The 15,633-nt window shown below is 38.9% G+C and overlaps 1 protein-coding gene across 1 annotated transcript; it reads left to right on the forward strand.

Moving 5' to 3' along the window:
• The first annotated feature begins 844 nt into the window (after window positions 1–844).
• On the forward strand, window positions 845–8,501 carry LOC143634049 (mannosyltransferase APTG1-like). Its single transcript, XM_077102230.1, has 10 exons — window positions 845–921; window positions 2,618–2,858; window positions 2,937–3,054; window positions 3,940–4,044; window positions 4,645–4,931; window positions 5,686–5,967; window positions 6,199–6,400; window positions 7,003–7,154; window positions 8,089–8,251; window positions 8,338–8,501. Exons 2-10 carry the CDS (start codon window positions 2,632–2,634, stop codon window positions 8,416–8,418), a joined length of 1,617 nt encoding a protein of 538 aa, XP_076958345.1. The 5' UTR covers window positions 845–921; window positions 2,618–2,631; the 3' UTR covers window positions 8,419–8,501.
• The last annotated feature ends 7,132 nt before the right edge of the window (window positions 8,502–15,633 follow it).

Here is a 15,633-nt window from a genome sequence, read left to right on the forward strand (position 1 = left end):
TGTAATACACGAGTTCAAAAGCTAGTTATGTATAAACAGTAAAATGTATACATGATTTTGTATACTGTATACTATTATAACGATTTTAATCCTAAAAACTTAAAAATAAATAAAAAGAGCACTTTGAGTTCACTTCATCATTTTTTAGTATTTAATTGATTTTTCTTATAAAAACCAGTTATTTAAACCGGTTATAACTATGTTGATCATTAGTTAGTTCCATTATTAATCAGTAGTCTAGAAACCAATTAACAGTGGAGGTAAACAAAAATCCCAAACCCAAATATATACCCGGAACCAATTTCTTCTAGAATGAGGTTTACAGGACGCGATTCTATCTATAGGGTACGGATAGGGTATGCATTTCTATACACGTCCTCTTACCCAAAACCGAACCCAATCTATAACCGAAAAGAACCGAAAACCGGTCCTAGGTCAAAATCCGAAATTAATTTTTCCGTTTTCTATTACCTGACATGTAAGTCTATGATTTTATATATTTAAATTTTATATTTTTGCAATATAATTACATGAATATACATGTGCTTTATATTATTTGTTTATATTTACGATGTTGATTTAGAAGTTTTTACGCCAAAAATTGGACTAGGAACTAGAAAAGAATGTGCATCCTCTTGAAAAAATTAATCCGTATCAGAAAAATACTCAAAATACAGGTTTTTTTTACTTTCGGGTATAAAATACTCGGGTATTTTTTTTAAAAAACCCACCTCTAGTTACCGGGACTACAAAAAAAAAATTGGGTCATTTTTATTGGGTCCATGTGGGCTAACAAACTGTACGATTGATCAAGCGGGTCGGTACCGTAACTACACCATTCATCTTCATTTCCGTTGATTCCGATTTACCAAAGTAAAATCAACATCAAACTCTTCAGTACAGTTCGTTCGATCACATCAGGTATGCCAGCCAATTGCAGTATTATTATAGGAGTGTTTGGATATGCAAAAACCCTGAATAATAATATGATAAATAGTTAAAAACAGAAGTTGTGCCTGTAAGTAAGGTGTTCGATGAAAGTCCTGAGAGAATGCAAATTGACCAAGATACATAAATCTTTAGTAGAAATTACCATTTTTTAATTGACCCGTTTTGGCTTGAACCCGTAATCGCCCCGAAGCAAAGTAATCATTTTTGAATCGACTCGTTTTGACCCGTTACCATAGTTGTCAATACCGAATAGCGGTCAATAGCACAACCTACCTATACGCAACATAGTGATAGCGATGAAATAACGCACGCTATATACGGTGTGTTCCAGAGTCTCATTTCCCGAGTTTCTTTTAAGGAGAGAAAAGAAAGGGAGGAGATTTGAAAGAGAAAAGAATGAGAGTGGAATGAAATATGTAAATTCCTTGATTTTCCTTTCCTTCTCATGAAACTTGGGAACACAAAAAAAAGCTTTTCGTCTCCTTTCTTTTCTCTTCTAATTTCCTTCCCCTCCCCTGTTCCCAAGTTCATTTAAGAAAAGAAAGGCAAGGAAAAGTAAATTTTCTTTTCTTATCTTTTCTTTTGGTATCTCCTCTTTTGCTTCAACTTATTTTTCTTCCTAATCTTTCCAATTTGGAAAGATACAAATTCTTTTATTTTACTCATCCCCTCCTTTTCTTTCTTTAAATGAAACTCGGGAACACCTCTTTTAAATTTTCCTTCCTTTTCCTTTCTTAAATGAAACTTGGGAACACAACAATATTTTTTCCATCCCTTCTTTTCCTTCCCTTTCCCCAGTTAAATGAAACTCGGGAAAATGATAAGGTGTTGGAAATTTTATTTTCTAAATAGGGGTTTTATTTACAAAATTGAGCTTTTACGGTCGAACTGGTTGACATTGATGCTGTTTAATCGATTGTAATGCCTAAAAGTTCGGTTTTTGATATATAAGAAAAACCCTAATTCCGACCACGATATGTGGAATCGTCTTGCACCATATGTACTGAGATTGTTCGGGTGGCATGGTCCAAGCACACACTATCGAGGCGCTTTGCTATGATGTGCGCTATAGAGAGCGCTACCCTCGCTATTAACAACTGCGCCGGTAACCCGAACCCGCCCGACCAAGCCCATTTGCCAGGCCTAGGATGAGTCATTCTGTCGACGGCAAGAGGAGGCATGGATGAGGAAAGGACTGCCCATTCTAACCTGCATTTACTTTACAGTGACCCATCCTGACCTGCGATTGTATCAGGTCTTCCACTCTTGAAATTATTTTGAGACCCAAAATGATTACGTAATAATTATTATCCATATTTATCCAAATTTAAACACTTGGGTTTGTTTATCTACCTAGTTATATGTTACCATAAAACATTTTGTATATCTTAAAACTGTTTTTAGTGTATAATCACATTACTTTAACGTATATCCTTCGGTTATATCACTATTTTAGTGTGTGTGGTGTGTGTGTGTGTGTGTGTATCCAGATCCAATGACTCAATGAGACACTTGTGCATACCATTTGTGATAAATCTGTTTTAAAAAATGTTAAGAATTGTGTTCTAATATGGATATTGTTTTAAGTCATTTTCGATTAACGATTATATGATATAAATTATAAAAATCCCATATATGTACATCTAATTGATTTTACTTATTGAAGTCATCATTTCGGTAATGAGGAAGCGAACAAATGCATCTGCATCAACACACGAAGACCGAGTGTCGAATCCCAAGTCTTCTCAAGAAGATAGTAAACAAGGATCCAGCCAATTTCCATCATCCAAGAAAATATTTACACTTTGTTTAATTTTCAGAATTATAAATTCTTTATTTGTGCAAACCTATTTTAACCCAGACGAGCACTGGCAAGCGCTTGAAGTTGCACATCGAGTTACCTTTGGGTATATCTATTTGTTTCATTTGACTTCATATATGTTGACTTCACATATAGGGGTTTGACTTTATCTACTAACTCACAGATATGGACATTTAACATGGGAGTGGTCAAAAGGGATACGCAGCTATTTGCATCCAATGTTATTTGCAATTCTTTATAAGATTTTATCTATTTTACATCTTGATACTCCACTTTTCATGGTAAGATTCTTATCTTTGCTGTTACTAAGTTCATAATGTCTTGTAGTTTGCAAGTAGAGGTGGCAAAATGGGTGGGTTGGGTTGACCCAGAGTTGTAAACGAGCCAAGCTACTCGTATGCTACTTGAGATCGGCTCGCTAAAAGCTCGATTCGAGTTGAGCTTAAACGAGCACACGCCTAAAAGTATGTTTTTTAATAAACGAGCATGGACCCGTGCTTTACTTATTGAGATCGAGCTGGCTCGCGTGCCTAAACGAGCCTATTATTTTTATAATTGTTATAGTTATATATTTATGTATTAGTTATTATAAGGTATAAACTTTTGATAATCGATAAGAATAACTAAACTGTAAATATTATGTTATATATTAAAATTATTTAAAATACATACAAAAACTAACTGTAAGTGTATATAAATAGTTAATACATAATAAACGAGCTGACCCTGAGCCCTAGCCAAGCTTGAGCCGGCTTGGTAAAACGAGTCGAGCTCGAGCCTAAGCTCTAGTAAGTTAAACGTGCCGAACTCAGGCTTGACTTGACTCGCTTACTCCTAGGTTGACCACTTGAACTGCAACTCTTACTATTACAATAAAGTTTTATTTTTTGAATAAAGTGATTTTAAGAGGATGTATGCATTAACAATAAAATTTCAAGTTCCAACCCGTTTGTCCCGTTCCCCTTTAAGGTAACTTTTTAGTGTTATCCACTTACATGTTGACCCGTTAGAAATAAAACATAAGCAAATCAACCCATCCATTAGTAAATGGACTGAAACTGCAACCTTTATTATTAGGTGCTTATCTTATTAGGAAAGAATATATTTTCTATCTTTTTGTAATTTCTGTTTATTCAATTATAATTATAAAAAGTTTATTTTTGCAGATAAAGGCCCCAAGACTATTTCAATCTGTATTTTCTGCATTTGGTGATCTCTACTTGTTCAAACTCTCTCATGTCTTATTTGGTGGCCATGTGGCCCAATGGGCTGTATCCTTCTGGTCAAAGTCATTATCTTAAACGGCTCAAATGGGTAAATAAAAAAATTTAGCTGAAAAGAAACAGGCTGAAAGCTGGTTTGTGTTGTACTTAATAGAATTTTTTTTATATATATCCAACTAAAAATAAAAATATCATTTATACCCAACTTTAATGAATTTTTCCTCAATGAGCATTCTACCCCTTTATATTATATTTGTTTTAACCCTATTGTTATTTCTCCTCTTTTGTTCTCTCGATAGCAGGTAATCGAACAAGGTATAATCGCACAATAATTGAATGATAATCAATCCAAAATTTTGAGAAAACTATTGTTCAAAGTTAACAACGGGCAATAGAAAAGTTCAAAGTTAAGATGGGCATATATGAAGTTTTAAAGTTTTAAAAACATAAGGTAAAGTTATCATTTATTAATTTGTTTTTAATGAATTGGGTAGATTTGACATTCTAGCTACTTTTTTATGGCATATATGATATTTTTGTTTTGCTTGGGTATATATGTTATTTTTTAAGTTTGTAGGTGTATATATGAAATTGCCCCCTAAATTCAAATACCATATTTCTTTTATGTTGTACTTAATTCTATTTCAGCTCTTTGCACAGTTAACAAACTGGTTTATGTTCTACTGTATCACACGCACGTTATCCAACAGTTTAGAGACAGTTCTTACGGTTATTAGTCTCTGCTACTGGCCCTGTTTGCGGGTCAATTCTGGCCCAGGCCCACCAGTTTCTAGAACATGGGCCTTGGTTACCGCTGCTATAGCCTGTGCCATTCGGCCCACCAGTGCTATAATATGGGCCTATGTGGGCCTCATGGAGCTTATTGGGTCTTGCGATAGACTGAAGTTCGTTTTTCTTCAAGTCTTGCCTATTGGGTACGTCTTATTGCCAATTAGGTTTTTTCAGTTATATCATTTTGGTTTGAAGTTTTTGGGCTGAAAAAAAGCCGAAAATAATGAATTTAGGCCTAAATGTTTTTGTTAATTAATGATTACTTGATTTCTATGCATTTGGTTTAAAATATTTGTGTTACACTATTTGTTAAATTCTTATAAATTACTTAATATTCAATTTTCTAATATGAAAATCCATACATTTGGTTCACTTCGGTTATAGTTACATGCAAAATCGAAACTGAACCAAAAATTTGGTTTCTACTAAAACATAAAACCAAACAGTTGGTTTTTGTTTGGGCCTGCTACTTCAGTGTTTTTTTTTGTTTCATGTGTGCCCCGGGTCCTGTTTGGGTTGACCTATTAACGTGTGTAGTTGAACAGGCCAACCCACCTACACGTTTATGACTGTTTAACCGTTTTTTTTCAACACAACAACTCGATCAAAAAGTGTACAACATGGCTATCACTCTAACCCGTTTTGACACGTTTAGATAAATGGGTTAAACAACTCATGTTTGGGTTACACTATTTCATGTGTGCAGGTTAGAGTTGATATCTTTGGACACGGAAAAAAAATATGGGTCGTATAATTTTTAGAGAATTTTTTTAATTTTACCTGTTTGACCTGTTAGCAATAAAACATGACCCGAGTCGACACATTCTGACATTCAAAAGCAAACCGGTCGAAATTACCACCTCTATTTATAATACTAATGACATGCTTTATTACCAGGTCAATCGTGCTTGGGTTGACTTTTCTACTCGACCGTTTGATGTACGGCTCGTGGGTTTTAGTGCCTCTAAATTTTTTGAAATTCAATTTTCTTTCTTCTGGGGGTGATTATTATGGAACTCATCCGTGGCACTGGTACTTCACCCAGGGTTTTACTGTCATGATATTTACCTTTTTGCCCTTTATGGCGGTTGGCATTGTTCAGTCTAAAAACTGGAAGCTTTTGGGCCTTGTTTTGTGGGTTTTAGGGCTTTATAGTATACTAGGACACAAAGAATTCAGGTATGTTTACTTTCAACCCGTTTAACCTATCTGGTCAATTTGACTCATTTCATTTTGGCCGAATTTGATTGACCCGTTTGGCTCTTTTGACCCAAATTGACCTGTTAATAACATTTTGGTTTACTTTCAACCCGTTTAACCTATGTATTCTATTTGACCCCTTTTATTTTAGTTAAATTTTGATTTTACCCGTTTGACCCAGTTAGACTTATTAATAAGTATGGACGACAGGTTTGTCCTCCCTGTGCTTCCAGTTGCTTTAGCTTTTTCTGGTTATTCGTTAGCCATGTTAAACCCACAATACTCATCTAATAAAAATATCAAGAAACCGACACGCATTCGCAGTAAAACCGTTTGGAAGATACGTGCAGCGGTTATTTTCCTGGTAGCAACAAATCTCCCCATGGCTATTTACATGAGTATGATTCATCAGGTACTCCAGAGTTATCATCTTTTCATGAAATTATATTCGACTTTTTATATATTATCAGTTTTATTTGACTTTGGTGGGCCTGTAAACCAACCAAATGGACACGAACGGAGAATGTTTGTGTTCTCTAGCTTAACTTTAACCAAATAAACAATCGAACACAAACACTTAAACGAACAAGGTTTTCTTGTTTGTGTTCTTTCATCAAGGAATGCGGGAGTTCATGTTCGTTGTTTGCTTATGTTCGTTTGTTAATAAAATAAGTGATGGTTCACGAACAATCATAACTGAACATAGATGAACAAACATAATGAGGAAACACCATTGTAATAGGCAGTATCTTAAGAACTTATTGAAACTAGACTAAATTGTAATAGGCAGTATCTTAATCATAAAACTGGACTAAATTGTAATGATAAACCTAGCGAGCATAAACGAACGAACGCAAATGAAAGAACGTTAATGAATGTTCACAAATATGAAGGAATGAACGAGACATGCGTTCATGTTCATTCCTTTAATAAATAAACGAACGGTTCACTGCACGTTCAGTTCGTTTGCAGGCCTAACTTTTGGATTGATTCTTGCACTAAAATAATAACCAGAGAGGAACTGAGGATGTGATGAATTATCTAGCGAAAGAAGCCCGTGAGGGGAATGTGAAAAGCATCTTATTTTTGACACCATGTCATGCGACTCCATATTATTCTACCTTGCACCAAAATCTTCCTATGCGGTTTTTGGATTGTTCACCAAGGTATGATACATGATTATTATCTTGAATGAACTTTCATATCGAGCGCGCTGGGTCGGGGTTCGGATTTTTTTTGGGTACATTTCAACAAAAAGAACTTTGTCCAGAGTTTTTGATGTTTTTGATAAAATAGTTAAACGAGTAAATTACACAAATGGTCCCTATGATTTGGGAAAATTACGGATTCGGTTCTTAAACTTCAAAATTTATGGATTTGTTCCATACGGGCTTTCTCTGCTTTCAAAGACGGTCTTGAAAGGAAAGGAGTAGGAGGAGTTAGGAAGGATTAAATTAATGTATTTTCCCAATAAGTTATCCTCCCAAAAATGGGATGATTACTAAGGATAACTATTTTTTAATATAGTTATCCTTTCCTTTCCTCTAATTTCCTTCCAACTCAAGAACACACCTAATTAAAAAAAATTTCCTTCTCTTCCCTTCTCTTTCTTATCCTTCTCTCTCCTTTCCTATTCTTTCCTTGGTTAAAAAACTCAAGAACAAGGTGTTAGTGCTGTTATATTTTAGGTGAAATGACTATTGCCCTAAAAATATTATAAAGACTATTTTAAAGGGCAAAATAGTCATTTGTGAAAAATTTAATAGCATAGACCCATCGACCATCTTTAAAACAAGTTGTACCCACAGGGACTATATCCGTAAGTTGTTTAGGGATCAAATCTAATTTTCATCACAGCAACAATATGTGTAATTTACTCTAGTTAAACGTAATTACAAAATCAATATTATTTCAATAATAGTCTATTTGTTTTTTAATATAATGATTTAGTTGGTTTGATACGCTTTGGACTATTTCTGGCGCCTTGACTGTTCTCTCTCTCTTTTTTTTTTGGTTAACTCAAATCAGCTCATTCATAAGATAACGGTTGAAATTGATACATCTTCTAATTACAAATCTATTTTTGTAACATGTTATTAGTGAAGTGAAGGGTAATCTTGATGAGTCTGACCGATTCATGATGGACCCTATCGGTTTCATAACTGAGTTTGCCAAAAATTGGTCTCAACCGAGTCATATCATACTATTTAACAATGAAGAGAAACATCTTAAAGATTTTCTTTCATCCCATTCTTATGATGTGGTACGCGTTTCTTTAACTTTAAGCCTACCAGTATATGCTATTTTTTTTTATTATTTCTCTCACTAAATACGGGTTATGATTATCAGCGAAAAAGATTCTTTCATGCTCATTTCAAGGTGGACCGAGATCTTCAAGAATCTGTTGTTGTGTATGCGTTGACTGTTTGAAGTAATGGCCAACTTCAAATCATTTTCTTGCACTAATCTGTTCTTTGCTAGTGATTCTTTGCCTCACTTTAGGATGATCTTATTTTGTTTTATAATTTTTCTTAATATTTCAAATTTTGGGACTCTAATATATTCAAGAATTAAACTGATTGTAGAATTTCTCACCGCGTATTTTATTTTGCCATTTGTACACCAAGAAAACTTAATTGTCTGCCCAATTTCTTCATGCTTTTTTTTTAATTTCATATTTTGCTTAGTTACATTGTTAGTAGCCCATAATTTGAAATTGCATCTTGGAGAAATAACATGAATGAATAACTAACTAGCTTTCTTTCTTTATAATTGTGTCTTCTATATGTACTTTATTACAGTACAACACCTAGAATCTAGATAGAAAACCAAAAGTATTAACAATGCATATTAGAAAGAAAAATGTTGAAAGATTTGAAAAACAGGGCCCAAACTATCTACAACTTACTGGATTTATCCTGCTGGTTAAAATACAACTTATACGAGTATGACATGGAAATTTGTAACATGTTCAGTGAAGTATACTTAATTTCCACACTATATTGATAAATCCTTGATGAAGTGTATTGGAATATGTCTATTTTTTCTTTGTGAAAGATGTGGACTTCCAATAATCACGTATTGGAAGTGTATTGGAATGTCTACTTAATTTCTTTGTGAAAGATATCAAAAGATGTCGATTTTTGGTTAAAAATCATGTAAATTTTGAGGCTTTTTATTAACCGCTCTTTGATTTTGAGGTAAGCCATTAGGCCTACCAATAACCAAGTTTTGATTTGTAAGCCATTAGGTTTGCAAATATCCAAGTTCGAGCCTTGAGACAGAATTTCAACCGTCCATTATTAGTTTGACACCCTAGATATATGAATCTAGTAGAAATCTGAAGAAACACGGATCTAATCCCTTTGACGGGTCCTAGATCCAATGAGTCAACAGGGTAGGATACAGATAGCAACCAACTATGATATGAGCACAACTTCCCAAAGTCCAGTGACCGGAACCTGCAAAACAGACATCGTGAGCTCGTTACGGGAAGGACTAGAGGGGGGGGGGGTCTTCCCGTAACCATCCTCCGGCGTGAGAATAAGTACAGTTCTGATTTAGAGAAAGTACTTGAATATTGAGAGTAGATAGTGGGGAGTGAATGAGTACCTCATGAAGATCGAGAGGGTATTTATAGCCGAAGGATGTGGGAATATGATTGCGCCAGCTGTCCCTTTCTAGAAGATGCTCTCGTAACCGTCTAGATACGTGTCTCCATGTGATAGGTTGAGCAATATGTTGCATGTGCATGGGTATAACAACCTAGACACGTGTTATTCTATGATAGGACGGATCGATCCCTTGCCATGTGCACGGTTATAACAACCTGGCCAGGTGTCCTCCCTTCATTGGTTAACGGGTCACGTATTCTCCAAGTAACAATCGTGGGAATCCTTCTAGAAGATAATTGGTTAATTGCAGCTGTCTAGATGGCATTGCCTCTGGGTCTTTTTACCGGATGAATGTTTCATCATGCGGATGACATATGAGGATGCCTAGATGGTTCCGCGTACGACATAAGGTTGTTGCTCCTTATACAAGTTATGCGGGTGATACTTAAGGGTATTTGGGTCTTTTTGGTACCCTACCTTTATAAGTCCCCCCAGTCCGGTGTTTCTTCCGCGTGAAGTTTTTATGCGGGTGAAATTTTGGACTTAAGACATTTGGGGGTTTTTGAATATTTCAAGTTGGTAGAGATATTTTATGTTGGAACTGTGGATAATCATGAAAAAGGATAGATTGACCACTCGCAGGCGCGTGGGCAGGTGATGGGACGTTTATGCCGGCTGTCACTATACCCGACTTTACACCTTTTTCGCTTTTTCGAATTTCCCTCGTGACGTGGCGTCTGCGTATTGGATGGTGACTTTCTCTCTTTACTGGGCATATCCCATCGCATTTATTGCAATGGGTATAAATAATGGAGGTTACCTTCATTTTGAAGTTTTATTGTCTTTGATTTCCAGATATTTTCCTTTCTTTTTCTCTCGTTAAACGTTTGGTTAACCATTTGATTGCCTTCAAAATTGCTCGTTGCTTTCCGTTTACTGTTGATCCGATGGCGAGTGACACAAGATCTGTGATACCAAACGTTGATACCATAGAGGTTGATTGGGATATTACTGAGTACGAATCATTAATTCGTACTTACTGTATCTCTCTAGGATGGGAACCTGAATTTCCTAAAGCCGGCTCTGTTGCAAGCCTGCCCCTATCGGCAAGATGGCTGTTTACGCTGACTACTTCTTGTACGGAAATTTTCGGTTTCCAATGACCAAATTTTTATGAAGGTTCTGAGTGCTTACGAGATTCATTTGTCCCAATTACATCCCCTCACGGTTATGCAAATTCGTCATTTCGAGTTCCTGTGTACGGTGAAGGAAATGCTGCCTCATATTGATCGATTCCCTGTCTTCTATCAGATGGTCAACCACGACGGATGGTTTAAATGTAATCCCATAGCTGACCGGATTATCGGCATTGAGTCCGAGAGAGGGTCTAAGGACTGGCGCCGATTTTTTTTGGATTTTAGAGGACGTCGAGCCTGCTGTCATGGTTCGACGTCCGGCGAACGAGGTGCTTCCAAGCGTTGTTACGACCGCTCATGAAGGCCGAGGATGGTTTCGTGTTTTGGTTACGGAACCCACTCCTATGCGGGCGTTGCCTGAAGAAACCCTGGTATGGGAGGGTATGAGCCGTCTGTGGCTATACCCAGACTTAGAGCCTATGTTTCTGGATGTGAACGAGCGTAAGTTATGATTCCCTCTGTTTATTTTAATTTTATATGTGACTTGTTAACTGACTTTCCTTTATGTGTTTTTCAGGTGAGGGGTTCATGCTGAATGCCCTCTTTGAGGGTAGGGGTTGTACGGGGAGGCGCATCCGCGATGTGAAAGAGGTACATGTTCTGGAGAGAACAAGGGATCAATTCCTCTTTCCTACTAAGGTGTCCGCCGAACCACGACCTCCGAAGTGATCATCCAATCAGGTGCGTACATCCTTAACCCCCCTCCGCTGAACGCTCTTACTTCTGATGGGACAATCGTCATTCTTTCTTCGAGTGACGAATTGTCATCCCAAGAGGATGAAGAATCTGATGATACTTCGGAAATTTCCTCTGTCTCTCATCTTTTAGCATAGCTGGACCGTAAGAGAAATTTTGAATCTCTTCGGGCAAGTGGTGCGGGGGCTATTTCCACGCGCACTGAGGAGGGTCCGACAGCCAAGAAGCAGCGGACACAATGCCCAAAGAAGAGGGTCAGTCTGGCTGAGCGTATGAGAGGAATGGCTGGTTAGTAATACCAACACCTCTCTTTGCATTCTATCGTTTTGACTGTTTAGTCATGTGTGATTTTTTATTGTGTAGAATCATCTGAGTTTGTTAACGCTGTATCAGACAAATTACCATCCCCAACACCTGAAGTCAAGAAACATCCATTTCCGCCTCCGGAAAAAGAGAAGGAGGATAGACTACCTACTCCTCCTGTCGAGACCAATCAAGAAAACCCAGCCCGTAATCCAGGAACTGAAAATTCCTTGGATTACCTTTTCGGGGTTAGGGAGGCTACTGGTACCAAGGGGAAGGATCCAGTTGTGGATGAGGAGGTCCACAAAACACATGAATCTCCTCCACGACCTCCTTCGCAATTTTCCTTCTCATCTTCACCTTTTTCTATGGGTGAAGGGGAGGGCTCTCGTGTTCAACGTTCTCCACAAAATATTGAGGGAGGGTGGACACGAGATGCCCCTCATCAGTGTTCCTCCATCCCCGTGCGCCGTCAAGCCCCAAATGTAGATTACTACGGGGAACCAAATCTGGGTGAAGACTTTTACATGTTTATCCCTAACTGGGAAATTGTGAATGGGTCTCGTTTCACTGATCCAAACGTCTGTATCGCATTTGTCAATCAGTGCGTGCCACCCGCGGAGCGGATCCATCAAAGTGGACGCTCTCGCCACGACCTTCACATGGACTATTCTTTGTCCCTAGCCAATACTTTGGCTTGTGGACAGGAAATTTAACGTGAATGATGGACGATGGGTGGGAAGTTGGGAGAAGCGAGCCGATCCGTCGAGGAGGCTAAAAAGGAGGCTGATGAGCACCGAGCGTCAGCCAATACCACAAAATGGAAACTATCCGATGCTGAGATCGCTCTCAGAAATGAGAAAGATCGTCACATGGCTGCCGCTCGCCAATAGGAGGAAGCCTGTAAGAGGCAGAACACTCTTCTTCAGGCTGCTCGCGAAAATGCTCAGAGAAAAAAGGAAGACCTGGCTAAGGTGCTCGAGGCTAATATAGCTTTAGAGAGCCAAGTGATCTACCAAGGTGACAAAATTCAAGAGCTTGAAGAGGAGTTACTGCTGCAGAAAGAGCGGTCTGAGCTTAAAGATAAAAATGCTGCTGAGATGCAAGCTGCCCACGACTCTTTGCTGCAAGCTCGTGATGAAGCGGAAGCTCGTGCAGCTGAATCTCTTACTGATAAACAAAAATTTGCTGGCGGGTTCCATGAACTTCAAGAACGGGCAGAGCGAGCGGAAAGGGAACGACGCTGGCTGCTGGGCCAGGACCTGAATGCGGTATGTTATCCCAGTCTTCCACTTATTGTATTGTTTTCTCTGTCGATTGTGCAACAAGGTTTTCTTTTGTGCCAGGTAATTAAACATATCAAGGATGGGCCTGAATTGACGGATAGACTTGCCTTTTTGATCAAGGCTTCTTCGCAATCCGGTCGTGTGACAGGTTTTAATGAAGGAATGATGTATTCCCAAACCAATCGTTCTTTCGAGGATCATCCGCTTCACGGGCTCGACGTTACCCAGGAATATGAAATGCGCATCAATGACTATGATAACCTATCCTTTCCTTTGCAAGAGAAGCTTCTGGAGTTTGTTGCGGCGAGTGATGGTGTTCAACAGTTGAAGGAATATCTGGAGGAGGACTCAGAAGATACTCCGCCTACTCCTCCAGAAGACACTCCGCCTACGCCTCCGGAAGATGCTTCCGCTCAGGTACCTTAGACTTAGGCACTTAGGTTTTGTAATTTCTTTTCATGTCTTGTAAATATCTTTATTATGAATGAAAAGAAAGTTTTTGTCCTCTTGTGAGTTTTATATTTAGGATATTATCCTTGCTAGATATTTTGAGTTATCTACAACTTGAATTTTTTGCACGTGGAGTGATTGTTGTGACGTGGCGGAAAGAGAAATATTGTGGGACAACTGGCATGACGCGTATGACGTCCTTTGACAACCTGTTTTCACTTTTTCGTCTTTCCCGCCTGACGTGTCAGTCACCAAGTGATCCGCTTTTTCTCTCTCCTCTGGTAATCAATTGGCCGCATTAACTGCGATGTGTATAAATAGATTACATCCACTTTGATTCATTCTTATCTTCCACTGATTTCTCTTCTCTTTCTTTCTCAATAACAGATCTGAGATTTCCTACTTCGATCTTCCAATTTTCAGATCTAAGTTTTTTGACAGGTCTTTTGTATAGTTCTTCTATTCAGATGGCTGGTGATAAGAAGAGCGCTCCTGCTATTCATGAGGTTGTTGTTAACCTCAAGGAGAAGGATTACAACGATGTTGTACATGTTTACGGCTTAGCCCCGGAGTGGGAGCCTGAATTACCAGCGGCTGGGTCGATTGCTACTAATCTGCCGGCCAATAAGATGGCCGTATATACGGAACACTTTACCTCATGGAACCTCAGGTTCCCTGTAACGAAGTTCGTCCAATCGATCTTGACAACATACGGAGTTCATCTGTCACAGATCCATCCATTTGGGATGTTGAGAATTCGACACTTCGAATTCTGTTTCAAGCTTGGGATCTTGAACCGTCCGTCGGTATGTTCGTAGTTTTTTACAAGATGACCTACCGAGACGGATGGTACAGTTGGGCCACCACCGGGAAGGCGGTTATCGGTACTGAGTGGATTCGTAACCTCTATGGCTGGAAGCCAAAATTTTTTTGGATCCAAGAAGACGTCGTCCCTTTTGCCATGACCCATCGTAAATCGGATGATAGGATGCCCACAATTGCTGCCACCACACAAGTGAAGTCTTCCTGGTTTACGACGCTAACCAGTGCACCAACTCCCACGCACGCGATTCATGAGGGCGCGATGGTGAGTGCGAGGATGAGCCGTTTGTGACCCTTTCCGAATTTGGAACCATACTTTGAGAAGCCCGACAAGAGTAAGATTAATATTTCTTTTCTAAATTCTACTTGTATTCTAACTTCTATTTTTCCGTATACAGGTAAGGGCTCCGTCTTTAGTACGCTTTTAGACCGCGAGGAGGGTCTCATGGTGCGTCGTCCTATCGACCCCAAGGACGAGCCTATACTTGAGCGTGCCCGTCATAATGTTTTATTCCCCGCCACACTTCGCCCGGAACCTATAGTTTCCGAGACGATGTATGCGAAAGGTGAAGAATTTTATTTGAAAGGTAGGGCATTCTACAACCTCGACCTATTTCTGCTGCTACTTCTAGCGGGGTGATTGTACTTCTTTCGTGTAGCGAGGAGTCGTCACTCTGTGAAGGAGGGTTATCGGTTGATTTTACTAATACCCTACGTTCGACTATAGGTCTGACCCGCAAGCAAGACCAAAAAGCAACCACCAGCCAGGTGGAGGGTGATGAAGGTGCTAGCGTCACCACCGGAGATGGACATCAATCCACTAATGTGTCGTTGATGAAGGTGATCGTCCAGCTGTTGAAGTCGGTGCCTCTAAGGCATCTGGTAAACGGAAGGTGTCCTTTACAAAACCTGTTGTTACCAAGAAGCCCAAGAGGGTGAAGCTGGCATCTCGCCTTCAACAATTTGCATCTGGGGATGCTTCTTCAGGTTTTTACCCTATTCGTAGGTGTAATTACTGTTTCCCCTTCTTTTACTGAACAAGAAACATTTTTTTTCTTACAGAATTTCTAGAGAAGTCTTCTGGGGACCCTATCGGTCCGTAGGGGTCGTCAACTCTTGTTACACCGCCACCGTCTCCACCGACTGGTGTTTAGGATCCCATTACTATTTTGGATACTCCTCCTTCTGGAGGTAAGAAGGATGGTGACCCTAAGGACCCCGCAACTTCTTCACCTCTCGAGTTTTCCTATCGTTTTAGGGAGCAAGGAGGAGTTAGTG

The sequence above is a fragment of the Bidens hawaiensis genome, unplaced genomic scaffold (genome assembly GCF_021521415.1).
Source record: "Bidens hawaiensis isolate Kalapana, Puna unplaced genomic scaffold, B.hawaiensis_p1.1 tig00006968_1, whole genome shotgun sequence".
Lineage (NCBI taxonomy): Eukaryota > Viridiplantae > Streptophyta > Magnoliopsida > Asterales > Asteraceae > Bidens > Bidens hawaiensis.

Coding starts and splice junctions, on each gene's coding strand:
- LOC143634049 (XM_077102230.1), top strand. CDS start 2,632: ATGAGGAAGCGAACAAATGCATCTGCATCAACACACGAAGACCGAGTG. Junction 6,401..7,002: donor ACATGAGTATGATTCATCAG/GTACTCCAGAGT, acceptor AATAATAACCAG/AGAGGAACTGAGGATGTGAT. Junction 7,155..8,088: donor TTTTTGGATTGTTCACCAAG/GTATGATACATG, acceptor ACATGTTATTAG/TGAAGTGAAGGGTAATCTTG.